The sequence below is a fragment of the Nanorana parkeri genome, unplaced genomic scaffold (assembly GCF_000935625.1).
Source record: "Nanorana parkeri isolate BGI_ZX_2015 unplaced genomic scaffold, ASM93562v1 scaffold1085, whole genome shotgun sequence".
Lineage (NCBI taxonomy): Eukaryota > Metazoa > Chordata > Amphibia > Anura > Dicroglossidae > Nanorana > Nanorana parkeri.
This window is the reverse complement of record NW_017307353.1, coordinates 129,498-142,537: the sequence shown is the minus strand read 5'-3', so window position 1 is coordinate 142,537 and position 13,040 is coordinate 129,498. Positions and strand designations below refer to the sequence as shown.

The 13,040-nt window shown below is 43.4% G+C and overlaps 1 protein-coding gene across 1 annotated transcript; it reads right to left on the bottom strand.

The window, feature by feature from the left end:
- Positions 1 to 977: 977 nt before the first annotated feature.
- Positions 978 to 13,040, bottom strand: LOC108796254 (proteasome assembly chaperone 1-like). The gene is made up of 7 exons (XM_018567715.1): positions 12,875 to 13,040; positions 11,599 to 11,708; positions 9,861 to 10,018; positions 6,837 to 6,899; positions 5,958 to 6,156; positions 2,874 to 3,010; positions 978 to 1,106 (listed from the first exon to the last, which is right to left on the bottom strand). The coding sequence occupies exons 1-7, from the start codon at positions 12,994 to 12,996 to the stop codon at positions 1,032 to 1,034; spliced, it is 864 nt and encodes a 287-aa protein (XP_018423217.1). The 5' UTR covers positions 12,997 to 13,040; the 3' UTR covers positions 978 to 1,031.

Here is a 13,040-nt window from a genome sequence, read left to right as displayed (position 1 = left end):
AGTGGAATATTTGGGAGTGAGGGCAGGAAAACAGACATGCAACTATAGCAACCTATATTCATTTGTATTGTTCTAATGGGTCAAAGCTGATAGAAATAGCATCCTATTGATTGATATGGGTTATTGCAATTGTTACAATGCTGGCCTAGAGGAACCATTGACTCCCAAGCACGAGACAAACCAAATGCTTATAACAAGAAAAATAACATAACATTTTATTAGCAGTTACTATATAAACAAAGTATAAAACATGGACACCCACTGCATGGGGCTCTTCTTCATTATTATCATATATAGTCATAAGGGCAGAGTGTAAACATTATACACCATGTGAATCGTAGAACCTCCCGTAAGCAATTTCAGGGAAAGGCTGAAACCTCTGTCAGGTTTTATAGCGGACTGTGCTCATGTTGGGTCAATTGTTTAGTGATAATTAGTCAAAAGTGGGATGCCCCTACTTTAGGGAAACGTCCTCTCATGTCCTGGTGTATCACTGTGAAAAGCAGTGAGGGGAAATGTACCCATTGGGGACAGAGAAGGCAATAAATATGACAGTTTCTAAACCTTCTCTTCACTATCTAAAGCCAAAAAAACAAGTTGTAGTTCTAGTCTACAGTGACTATGTGCTGGCAAAAAACTGATCAATACACCAACAGCTGTAACCGCAGATACCATAAGCTCAGAGACAAATTCAAGCATAATGGGGCAATCTGGCAAAGTAGCAGCTTTACCCCCCCAGCCAGAACTGCATTGAGGGAGTATCTGGTGTGCCGGGAGCTTCAGCAGGAGATCAAGGTACTGGACAGCGCAAGGGAACAGATATCCTCTATACTGACAAATGACCATTTGTCAGTATAGTCACTTTACGTTACACGATTGTCTATCACATTCATTGAACTGTATCATAAAATCAGCCCCATCTGTGGTGTCTTCTGGTGTTTCATCCACAGCAAGTTGGGACATGTGACTTTCTACAAGTCCCATCATGCCTCATGTTACTGGTAGCCAATGATGTACAGCAGCAGACAGTGCTATATGTATAGGTTGCTCTGAACTTCCGTAGTTATCACCGTCTTCTGCAGGGTTTCTGCAATTTTTTCGGATTTCTGGAGAGAAAAAAAAGATAACAGTTTGAAATAATGGTTGAAAGTCTTACTTAAACCTTTCAGTTAGCCCTTGTCTGCATAGTGTACACATACACAATTCTGCTCTTTCTTGGCACTGTCACTGCACAAGCCATGCTGCAAGCAATTGGACAAGGAAGGATAAACTTCCTTGTCCAATTGCTTGCAGCATGGCTTGTGCAGTGTTTCGTCTTATGACCAAACCTGTTAACATCATCATTCTGCAACTTTGCATCTGGCAAAACTGCTAGCAAATTCCTGTCTCAGAGTGATGATGCAAACACCAGTTCATTATTTAACCGTCAGCTTGTCCATTCAGCCTCCACCCTTGTGTGTGTTCTGATCTACCAAGTGCTCTGCAGTTGTTCCTGTTCTGTGTGTATGACCCTGCCTCTGGCTGACTGATCTCCTGGTTCCAGATTCCCAGCTATTGTTTCTGTTTATCCTGCTCTTAGTGTTCCCTGGCCTAGTCCGGCTGACTACCCGCTTTGGCATCTGACCTCCAGCTTGCCACTGATGAGGTCCTGGACTTTCTCTATTGTTTTTTGCCATTTATGTTTATTGTTGTGATCAATAAACTCCTTTTTATTTTTTTTAAACCTGATTTTTAAGTTTCTGTCTGGTTTCTTGGTTCCCAAGGGCCATGAATCCTGACAGGCACTTACCATTGTTGCTTCACATATGTACAATATTTTCCTAAAATAAACCCCTGCGTTTCGAAGCCACCAGCAATGATCTAATAACCCAAAAGAGTAGGTTGCAGAGATACGTTACTTTTAGGCACCAGCTGCCCATTTGGGAACCATCCTCGGCATTAGAAAAAAAAAATGAAAATTTCAGTATAATCATCCCAAATATCTCCTACCCCTTACACTTAACCTTACCCCTCCACCTAACACTTAACTCTACTTCTCCTCCCTAAAACTTAATCCTACCTCTTCTCTTAACACCTAACCCTACTCCTGTTTTTACCCATAACCCTACCCCTCCGCCTAACATTAAACCATATTCCTCCCAGAACACTTAATCCTATCCCACCCCCTAACAATTAACACTATCTCACCCTCTAACACTGAACCCTATCCCTAATACCTAATCCTATCCCTTGGCTCTACCCTTCCACCAACACTTAAAAGAGAACTATGAGGTGAGTGCTTTTCACTCATCCTCATAGTTCTAGCCGACCTGTGACAATTAAACTGTCACAGGTCGGCTCAGTAGTTTGGGAAGTGAGCGAACACATACCGGCGTTCGCTCACTTCTCGATCCTGTCACGGCAGAGAGCTGTGACAGGGGAGGGACTGGATTCCCCCCTCCGATCCTCCAGCGCTTACTGGCGGAAGGAACGGGTACAGCTGGCTCTGCTTCTAGACAGGCAGAGCCAGCTGTCACTCACGTAGCTGGGCGGATCCCGGCACAATTGTCGGGATCCGTTTCGGCTGCGGCGTCTCAGTATACACTCCACATAAAGTTAAAGAAAACAAAATGTAAACAGTGATAGCTCAGAGAGCATCCAACACAATGTACAGTGCCGGAGCTGCCACAACGCACTAACCTGTCCACTAAAACACAGCAGTTTAGCAGATGGGCTAGTGTGGACAGACCCTCAATCTAACCTTAAACACCTATCTTGGCACCAATGCTTAAAACGTTAAAATGAACCCTTATGATGGGAAAGTTGAACAGAGCTGTATGGAATTATTTGTTAATTGATCCAATAAAACATAGATGCAGATGTGAAAACCTTACCGCAGCCAGAAGACTAATGCTCTGACAGGACAGGATTGGCCGGAAAGCCTCGATGGTGATGGAATCCAGTTTGGTGATGTCAGTGTAGCACTGATAATACAAGGCGGGAATCCCCCACACCTGACAGTACATCATCACTGCAAAAAGCAAAGTTTATAACATGTTTTACTTATCTCCAAATTTATACATAACAGACCACGCTATGGAAAAATTGAGGAACAAGACTTCTGAAAATATTGGGGGCTCTATGACCCCCCCAACAAAAAAAAAACCCAAACCATTAGTGGTTTTATGTATAAAAAATGTGCTAAGAAACTTTGGAGTTGCCTGTAGCAACCCTAAGAACCAGAGGTCTTGCTGCACTCCTTACCGGAAGGAACCCGTATGGATGGGTGCTCGTAGTGACCACGGACGGCACCGTGTATACCATAGAAGAAGAAATAATGTCACCAGCACACCATAGTAGTAAAGTAATAATCCATTTAATGGCACATATGCCTGTAGCAGCCCATCACATTCCAACTGTCATTTTTGCAGTAAAGAAAATGAACAAGGATTCTGAATGGATGCATTTTTAGTACATAAGCCTATATGAGTTATGCCATGAGTCAGAAGTTTTTGAACTCATATTGATGGGCTAATAGTACGGTTGCACAGATACCAAGTACAGTACTCGGTACGAGTACATGTACCGATACTTTTGAGCTCCAAGATTACACTAGAGAAAAATTCAAAAGTTAGGAGGCAGCTGTCATTTGTAAGGAGCACACGGAGCTCTCGGGATTTGTACATCTCTGTTTTAATGTATGATTTTGTTTTTATAAATATAAATAAAGGGATGCACAGATACCAGTTTTGCGAGTACGAGTACTGGTACTTTCCGAGTACTTACAAGTACGAGTACTGATACATTTTTGTTTATTGTCATGTGACAGTTTTTCTAAAACAATACAGACTAATGATTTCAGGACAGCGGTGGAGCGCCAGAGCCTGGTCCCAGCTGCAACCGCTGCAACCCTGGTAGTTCTCATGAAAATGCCGGGTATCTGCACTGGTACTCGAAAAGTATCTGTGCATCCCTAGCTAATAGAGCATCCAGATGCATTCCACTTGCATTTGACATCAGTTTGAGATCATTCATACATTGCATGGTATATACAGTATATGCGCATATTGATAGGTCCATTTGACCTGCATTGGACCTTCTTCTAAGCTGCATCAACCTGCATTTGCATTCTATTTACTTGTGTGAGGAAAGAAGCTATTCTGATGCAAACAAAAGCCAGTGCACACATTTTGAATGGAAGTACCCACACGTGTACAAAAACTAGGATATCTGACAATTTTATAACTGTGCTCTGGAACCCCCTGCTACAATGTGATTGCAGAGCAGGATATTTTGTTTGCATTAATTCCTGCTATGTTGTCACATGGTCCATTCACTGCCCTATAAGCAAACAGGTGACTCAGGAAACTGCAGAGATGAAATAAAAAATAGTGGTGTCACCCATCTAGCTATGCAGAGATGTTTGGACCACATTTACAAATATTCTGCCAGTTAAAATGGATCATATACCGTATAAATAGTATGTATTTCAACTGTGTATTTAGCCAATTACCTGGAGTTCTACGCTAAATATAGCCTTTGCTCTGATCACCTGAAGCTCTGACATATCTACCCAAAAATGTTCCTACCGTATGTCTTGAAGGAGAACTATGGGGTTAAGGCTTTTCCCCATAGTTCTCCTTAGGGTAACGGGAGGACACAAACTAGCGTCCTCCCGTCACCCTAGGCTCAGTATACCGCGAGCTGTAGCGGATCCCGACAATTATGTCTGGATCCGCCCAGCTGCGTGACTGAGCTAGAGGCAGAGCCAGCTGTACCCGCCCCCTCCCGTTCCGCCAGTCAGCGCTGGCGGATCGGAGCGGGGAGAGGGGAATCCAGCCCCTCCCCTGTCAGGGCAGAGAGCCGTGACAGGATCGAGAGGTGAGCGAACGCCGATATGTGTTCGTTCACCTCCCGATCTACTGAGCCGACCTGTGACAGTCTTATTGTCACAGGTCGGCTAGAACTATGAGGTGAGTGAAAAGCACTCACCTCGTAGTTCTCCTTTAAGGAACTTTTGTATTAGCTTTCAATAGGGAATGAAAGGGTTAGTACCCCTGTGAGGTTCTTGTTACTGAAGTATATTTGCCGATAAACAAAAGGCTTAAGGCCCATGGCAGAATTAATTTAGGCTTATGTATAAAAAAAAGTGTTCTAACAAGAAACGTTCTTGCTGCCCATAGCAAATATTCCGAATCTTAGGGAGATTCACCCTCTCTAGCTGTCCTGGTGACTCTTGTGGCACTCGGACTGAAAGTGAGAAAAAAAATCTAACATTTTCTCTGGAACAGAAATAGAGGGGTAATCTTGCAATGGTGGCAGTTTCTACAATGGCAACCATCTAAGAGGGGATTTCCTTTACTTTGGAGAGATTTACTCTCACTTCCTGTTTCATCTTTGGGGCAGCAAGTATAGGGCAATCTCCCCGAAGGCACCCAGATGGCAATAAACTATACTCTAGCCAAAACTAAAAAGGAACACGTTTTGGCTGCAGATATAAACGTCCTTTCCATAAAACACTTTACAAATACTGAGGTCGGTATATTGTGGCTTCATTTAAGAAGAACTCTGTTGCCACAGAAAGCAACCAAAAGGGTTTCTTAATAGACTCCTTGGGCAACATGGACAGCTCTTGTTTTGGATACATAATCCAAAAAAGTCCTTACAATCCTTATGTTTTCAAATATTCTTCTTGCTTCTGACAGCCAATCATCTTATCCAGTTCATAATCACACTGTGCTGAAACAATGAAGTGGGAAGGATGGCTGGTTGTGAATAGCTAAACATATTAAAGAGTGTTTGCCTGCCCAGAGACACCAATCAAAATCCAACAAGATTTTTCTTAGTGGCTGAAAAATGAAATAGATAATCTGATTGGCTGCTACAGACAACACAAATCTTGTTCTTTAGCATACTTGTGTACAGTACATATGAATGTGTGATGTATAGAAAAAGAACAAAACAAAATAATGAATTACCAGCAGCGGGGAGCCCATCCACAATATTCGGCTGCTCCAGAGGGCCGCAAGGAGTACCATCTGTGTAATGGTTTGTCTTGAGTGCCTTCAGAAAGGGAACTGGGAGGTTGTACGTGGATTCTGGAGTTTTAAAGTCAGACACTGGGCAGGTGGACAGGATAGTCACCTTTAAATTGGTCTTCTGTAGACAACCAAGGACCTGTCAGTGGACAAACTCCAAAATCAAGGATGGCAGACAAATGAAAAAATGTGAAAAGCTACACATTACAGCTTGCTTTAAATAACTGAGCAGCCCATAACTCTCACACAGTTCCTATAAAAAGTATTCACCCACTTGGAGATAATCATGTATTGTTTTTGTCATGGAACATTGAATCGCAGTGGGTTTTTTTTTTTTTTTTTCAGTGATAGACAGGAACATACAGACAGATGTTTCCATGAGTTCAGAGTTAAAACAGACCTCTGCAAAGCGTTGTATTAGAGAAAATCTGTGCTTTGCCAGTGCTTTAATGCCAGGTTCACTGTTTCAGTGTTGGAGATGAGGTTCAGAGGCAGACATTTTATGAAAACGACCCCCATGAGCCCGAAGCATTTAAAAGGAGACCCCAGTGCTGACAATATGGATGAAGGCTGGAATGCACTTATATATTTCTGGGCTTTCAGGGAGCTCTGGCTTTTTGTGGACATGGTTTGTCCTATTCATGTACAGTTCCATTTTGTTAGAGTCACTGGAAATGGTAAAGCATCTAAAAAGCAGTACATGTGATTCAGTAGATCTACCCATAGTCTTCAGCATGTACTACACTGTATGTATTTTTACAGCTTTCACTGGAGGATGCTATGATCACCCTTTGAATATAAGAACAGATTCTCACCCACCTTCTCACACCACTGGAACTGCTGGTCCTCTGCCACGTAACAGGAACACTGACACAGCATCACCTGGAACACAACATACCAAACTCAATAACATCCAGAATTGTCCCATGAACAACAGTGCAGACGTGCCCTAATGCTGATCATACATTTGCCAGTTTTGTTGCTTTCAGTAACATTTGTCCATTGAAAATGTCTTTGCTAATGGCTCTAAGTTGGTTCAAATTGATTCTCTAACCAATTTCAATAATTTAGTTGCTGGAAACTACACGGTGACTGAGGTTAAAATCCACCAATTTGCTGTGCATGGCCACACACATGGCAAAGCTGCAAGAGGATGTACAGAAGTTTTGTATATATTTCCTTTCATATATTATGATCCGGACCATAAACATTTAAATCATGTTTTTCTTTTGCAAGTATGAAATACTATGCTATTATTATGTAGTCTTTTATCCAGCCAGCAGCTAAAGCTCTTGGCCCCTTTCAGCGTGTTTGTCTCCTTAATACCTGGTTTGTTTTATAAAAAACATCTGTAAACAGGACTCAGTAGCTCAAGCTGAAATCTACATACACGTGTATGGTTCATTACAGTGACTTCTCTTTAATTAGCCCACTCCCTTTAAATTTGCAAAGATAAATACATGCTGTAGATTCAACTAAAGTATTTGTTGTTGAATTGATTACTACCAAGCTTGCCTAGGACTGGTGCTGTGTTTACATGCCCCAGTGCTCCCTCCAGCCAGTGAAACTATGCCGACTTCAGCCTTAGGTTATAATGAGAATCCTGGGTACATGCCGTTAACATGAAGTCAGTTATTAGTCTCTACATCTAGGACTAGCACATGATACAGTAACTCTGCAAGGAGTTTGCATGTTCTTCCTGTGCTTGTGTGGGTTTCCTCTGGGTACTCGTTTCCTCCCACACTGCAAAGACATGCTGGAAGGTTAATTGGCTCCTGTCTAAATTGGTTCTGTATGTATGAGAGATAGGGACCTTAGATTGAAAGCTCCTTGAGGGTAGGGACTGATGTGAATGTGCAAATATGTAAAGTAGGGCTGCGCCAAAATGTCATTTTTGGACCAAAACAGAAAATAATGTTTTTACATTTTGTAAAAATTATTTTTATTTTTTTACTTTACCGTCGGGGGCTCTAGGGATGTATAAGGCATCTAAACATAACCCTGATATTTCCCTTTTAAAATCCCCAATCTCTTTTTCTGCAGCCCCTGTTATGAATGAACAGGAAGCCTCTATGCTGAGTGCTCCTGTCCATTCATAAACTATGGAGATAGTATCAGTTACTATGTCCACAATCATGAATAAACCGGAAGTGACGTATAGCACTTCCTGTTCATTCATAACTGAGGACACAGTAAACATACTATGTCCTCAGTTATTTACAAACACTCAGCGATCAGTCCTGATCACTGAGCACTTGGAACCCGCTCTCCATCCTGACTCCTTCGTTCTCCATCCTGACTCGCTGTCACAGGAGGCCAAGCAGGCATTGCTTCGGTCGGCATCCTGAGCTGTCTCCCCCCCACACAGCCCCGTTTGGCCTCCTGAAAGCTTCTCTCCCCCCCCTGAAAGCTGGTCTGTGTCCCCTCGGATTCCTGCCGTCACAAGCGAGGGAGACAGCGGGCATCAGACCAGCGGGGAGGAGAGAAGCCTAGAGATGCACTGAATTTTCGATCATTATGGTACTTTGGCATTTTGTCCAAAGCATCATTTTCCGCCGAATCGTTTCAGTGGCCGAAATTTTGGTGCATCCCTAATGTAAAGCGCAGCATAAATTGACAGCGCTATATAAATACCTGTAATACATAAAAATGTACACTGAGGACATAAACACAAGTAGAACATAAACAAGCTTCTTGGCAGGTCAGGCGGTTTCTACACTTTGCAGCTTTTGTAGAGCAATGTAACACAGACATCAGTTCATGCTGACCAGGACATAGCCTGTTCCTTCCATGTTGTCACTGGCTGCATGCTTTTTCCAGGTCAATAATTCACCATGGACGGAAGCAAGGATAGGGTAACAGAACCAAAGTTTGCACCTTCAAACACAAGTCATCAATGGCAGATCCCATATTTGTTTATAAACAGGTGCCCTTTATAGCCCATATCCAGGCTGTAATCTCCCCCGAGAACTTCTGGATTGCGGACTGCTGTCAGGGTATAGCCAGTGGTGAAGGTGGGGAGGTGTGCACGGCTGATTTGTTCGAAGAGAGTGGGAGCCAGGTGGCAGACTGCGCTGTCAGTGGCTCTGTCTGGTGTCCCACCCAGCTCTCTGATGTCACTGGTTGACAGGAACTAGGCGGGATGCAAGCCAGAGCGTCCCCGCTCAGCTCCTGGAAACATCAGTGAGCTGGGCGGCACCAAACAGAGCATCTCAGGTTGCCATAAGCTCTTAGTGCCTGGGACGCTGTGGCTGCCCCCCTGCAACCACCTCAGTCTGCTTCATTATAGGGAAGGCCTTGTCATCTTTAGTTATTCACCCTGACCCGAACATAGCCTGTTTTTTCTATGCCGTCAAATGTTTAAAAATGTATAAACATACCTTACTAAAAATAAGATTCCCATAATCTCTACCTACAGGAACAGGACTACAAGCAACTGAAAAGAACAATAATGCGCAAACTATGGCGATTAGAGCTCAGATTACTGTAGTCACTATTGATGAACCTCAGCTTAGTGGGAAACCAATTCATCTGAGGTTGTCCAAGCCCACGCAAAACTGTGACCGCCACGCTCCCCTCCAAGCCCAATCAGTTGTGGCAGGGGCATTCTCCGCCCCTTTGGGACATATAGCTGCGGGCCGGGAATGCATTTGCCACAACTGATTGAGTCGGAAGGAAGAGGTGAACTGGGTTCGCACCAAGCCCAGGCTCATCTCTACCAGTCATATGACTGCTGATTGCTTGATGTGGTTGAATGCACTTTAGACATTGCTCTTTGCTTTACTAAATACCCTTAAATGTTTAAGGAGCTTTTTCTACACATCCCTCCTGGTCGCGGCTCACCGTAGGGTCTGTGATACAGCGGTAGAAAATGCAGGAAGATGGGGTACTGGGTGTACTGTCAGATCTGGGTGCCTGCTCCCGACACCTCTCATTCCATAATGTTATATATCCAGACACCTCCCAACTCCCGGAAATCAGGATATGGGAAGACACAAACCCTGGAGAAAGAAGACAAAAGATATAGAATTGTTTTAGGCTAGCACAAAGCTCATGATGGGCACTTTCCTAAATGCCAATCCTTGTCATTTATTTTTCTTCATGACAGCCCCTCTTTAAAGCAAACCTATGCTCAGCCCATGTCAAGCAAAGTAACATATTTGGTTTAAATTGGAACTGAACCCAAAACATTTGATAGGAGGTTGTGCTGTATTGTATTGCTAGTGCCTGAGTGCTTGGTAACTAGTGATATGCAGGGGCTTGATGCGAATATAAGTTTGTACACGCAAGACCGTCACTGACAACCCCCGGCCCATTCAGTTGCGGCAGAAGCATCCGTCCCTTCGTGAAGTGTAGCTGCGGGGTGGGGAATGCCCTGGCTGCAACTGATTAGGCTGGGAGGGGGTGGTGTCAGTGACGGTTTTGTGCAGGCTTGGCTGAACATGGTTGACACCAAGTCCCCACACATCACTAGTTAAATGTTCGTAGTGTCAGTATGTATCTATATATATGGACCAATCTCATTACCAGCAACAGGGATCTGTGTGTGTGCCTAGCAGGCCATTCAACTGACAAACTGAAGGTTGTGCCAGTCTACCCCGTGAATTGTGTGTCTGGTGTGTGCAAGTGATCATATGAGGATTCTAGCTTGCAGGATAGCTTGGGGAATCTCAGAAGCATGTGGGAATCACTTATCTGCTACAAAGCCTTGATGCTCACCACACACACATTACAATCTCCTTTAGATCTACCAACAATATGTAGTGCAAGGGCCTCCCTGATTTGATATAAATTCATTGGATAGACTAGTTAGGTTCTCATAAGTACATAGTTTAGGTAGGTCTAAAATTGAAATTGCAATGTCAGATTGTAATACATATGCTGAGGTGCCCATACACTGGCCGAATTTCAGCTGCTTTTTAATATACCGGACGAAATTCGCATGTTGTGTGGGGCTGACGGCTGCCTCGATCAGCTGATCAAAGGAGCCTGCTGGAAAATCTCCATGCGATCAGACCCGGCAGCCAATGAACTGCCCGCTCTGATGGGGTATTCTGACAGGTGCTTGCGGTACCTGTCAGGATACAATGCAAACAAAGGCAATTCCTCGATCGACACGCTGTTTGTGTTGATGGAGAAATCACGTTAATTTCTTTTGTTCAGCCCGCGGGTTGAACAAAAAAAATTGACAGGTGTATGGCCAGCTTTAGAGTGCACCAGATTGTATGCAAGCTTTGCATCTGCCTGTGTGTGTCCTGCCAGCTAAATATGGGTGAGTCTCTTTAGTGTCAGTGTGTCTGTGCTGTTTTCAATTTCCATTTGTGCCCGGCTTTGGGAACTTTGGGTTCTCATGATAATTTGAAGCAAGTGCTTGCACAGAAGTACTAAGTATCAGTATGGAGAAAGTTGGATGTACAAGATATTCATTTCAGTTTTCTTTGCTCTCCTCCTGCATGATTTAATCTGTTTCTAAGGATGCCAGGTCTTGGGATAGAGGGATATAGGACAGATTCCAAATTGAGCAATGTCTACTATAATGCTATTTTACAGGAATACTTTTTTGTATTGTCACGTGACCAACCTGTAGCATTGTCACCAACAGCCAGAATCAGACTGGAGCAGCCGAGTCTGTGTTCAGGAGAGTTCTCAATAGCTGCGCTGGCCTCAGGGCTCCAGGTCAGAGTCACTTCCCTGCAAGGAAAAGGGCAGAATATCACACTGTTTACTGTGATTTAGAAGTACTTGGATACAGATCAGAGAAGGAATCAAAGCTAGATGTAGATTATCCTACTATTCTGACACAGTTTTTTTTTATCCAACTGAAATAAAACTGGAATTATTGATAGTAAAACCAACCATACCGGTGAACCTGGTATAACCAATGTAGACCTCCAGTCCTAACCTTTTTTTTTTTTAGGTTTTGTATAGAATGGGCAAAAGTTAAAGCCCAGCTGAACTTTCAGATAAAGCTTATCAAGATATTTAGTTAAATACATTGGTTGATTGAGTTCACCCAAGCCCCAACAAAACTGTGACTGACCCCCCTTATCCCATGTCAGCAAGTTGTGGCAGAGACATTCTCGCCCTTTTTGACATGTAGCTGTAGGCAGAGAATGCCCCGGCCGCAACTGATTGGGCGGAGAAGAAGGTGGTGGTGGCATCAGTCACAGCTTTGTGCAGGCTTGTGAGATCTTAAGCTAACTGGGTTTGCAACAAGCCGCACACTCTCATGCATCATAAATAAATCTGGCATATGTATGGTCATGTCGCTAGTTACACTGGGGTTTTTCAAGAGGAAACATTGCGCAATTTAACGCCTTGCCAGGGATAGGTGGTTATATAATCATGGCAAGGCACTTTGCAGAGCTTGGCACAGCCAGGATGTTGGAAATGAGCATGCAGGTAAACAATGCCACCGCAACATTATTATTACAGGTATTTTATATAGCGCCGACAATTTACGCAGCACTTTACATAGATGCACATTCATATCAGTCCCTACCCTCATGGAGCTTACAATCTAAGGTCCCCATCTCACATACAGGGCCAATTTAGACAGGAGCCAATTAACCTCCCAACATATCTCAGGAAGGGAAAGAATGCAGGATGCTCATGACGTCAACCAAAAAAGTAAGTAATATCATATAATACCGGTCTCAAGCTAAAAATGTGAGTTTCATTGATTAAGTGAGGTTTTTTTTTTAATGCTTGATGTCTGCTGTAGTTCTCCTATGAATTATAAGCCCCAAACCTCTCAATTATTGGAAATCACATAACATGTATCTGACTTACAACAAAATCTTTGCAAGACAACAGTATACAGCCAGTAAATGAAAATGTGTATGACAGCGATTAACCTTTTCTTTTCCAGCTCCCTCCTGATCTCTCTGTCCTCTTCTTCTTCCTCCTCCTCCTCCTCATCTTCATCATCCACTGCCCGGCTGAACACAGACAAAACCTCCCCAAAAAACGTCGCCATGCCTCCAGTCTGCAGAAAGAAACTGCTTCCTGATCAGCATGACA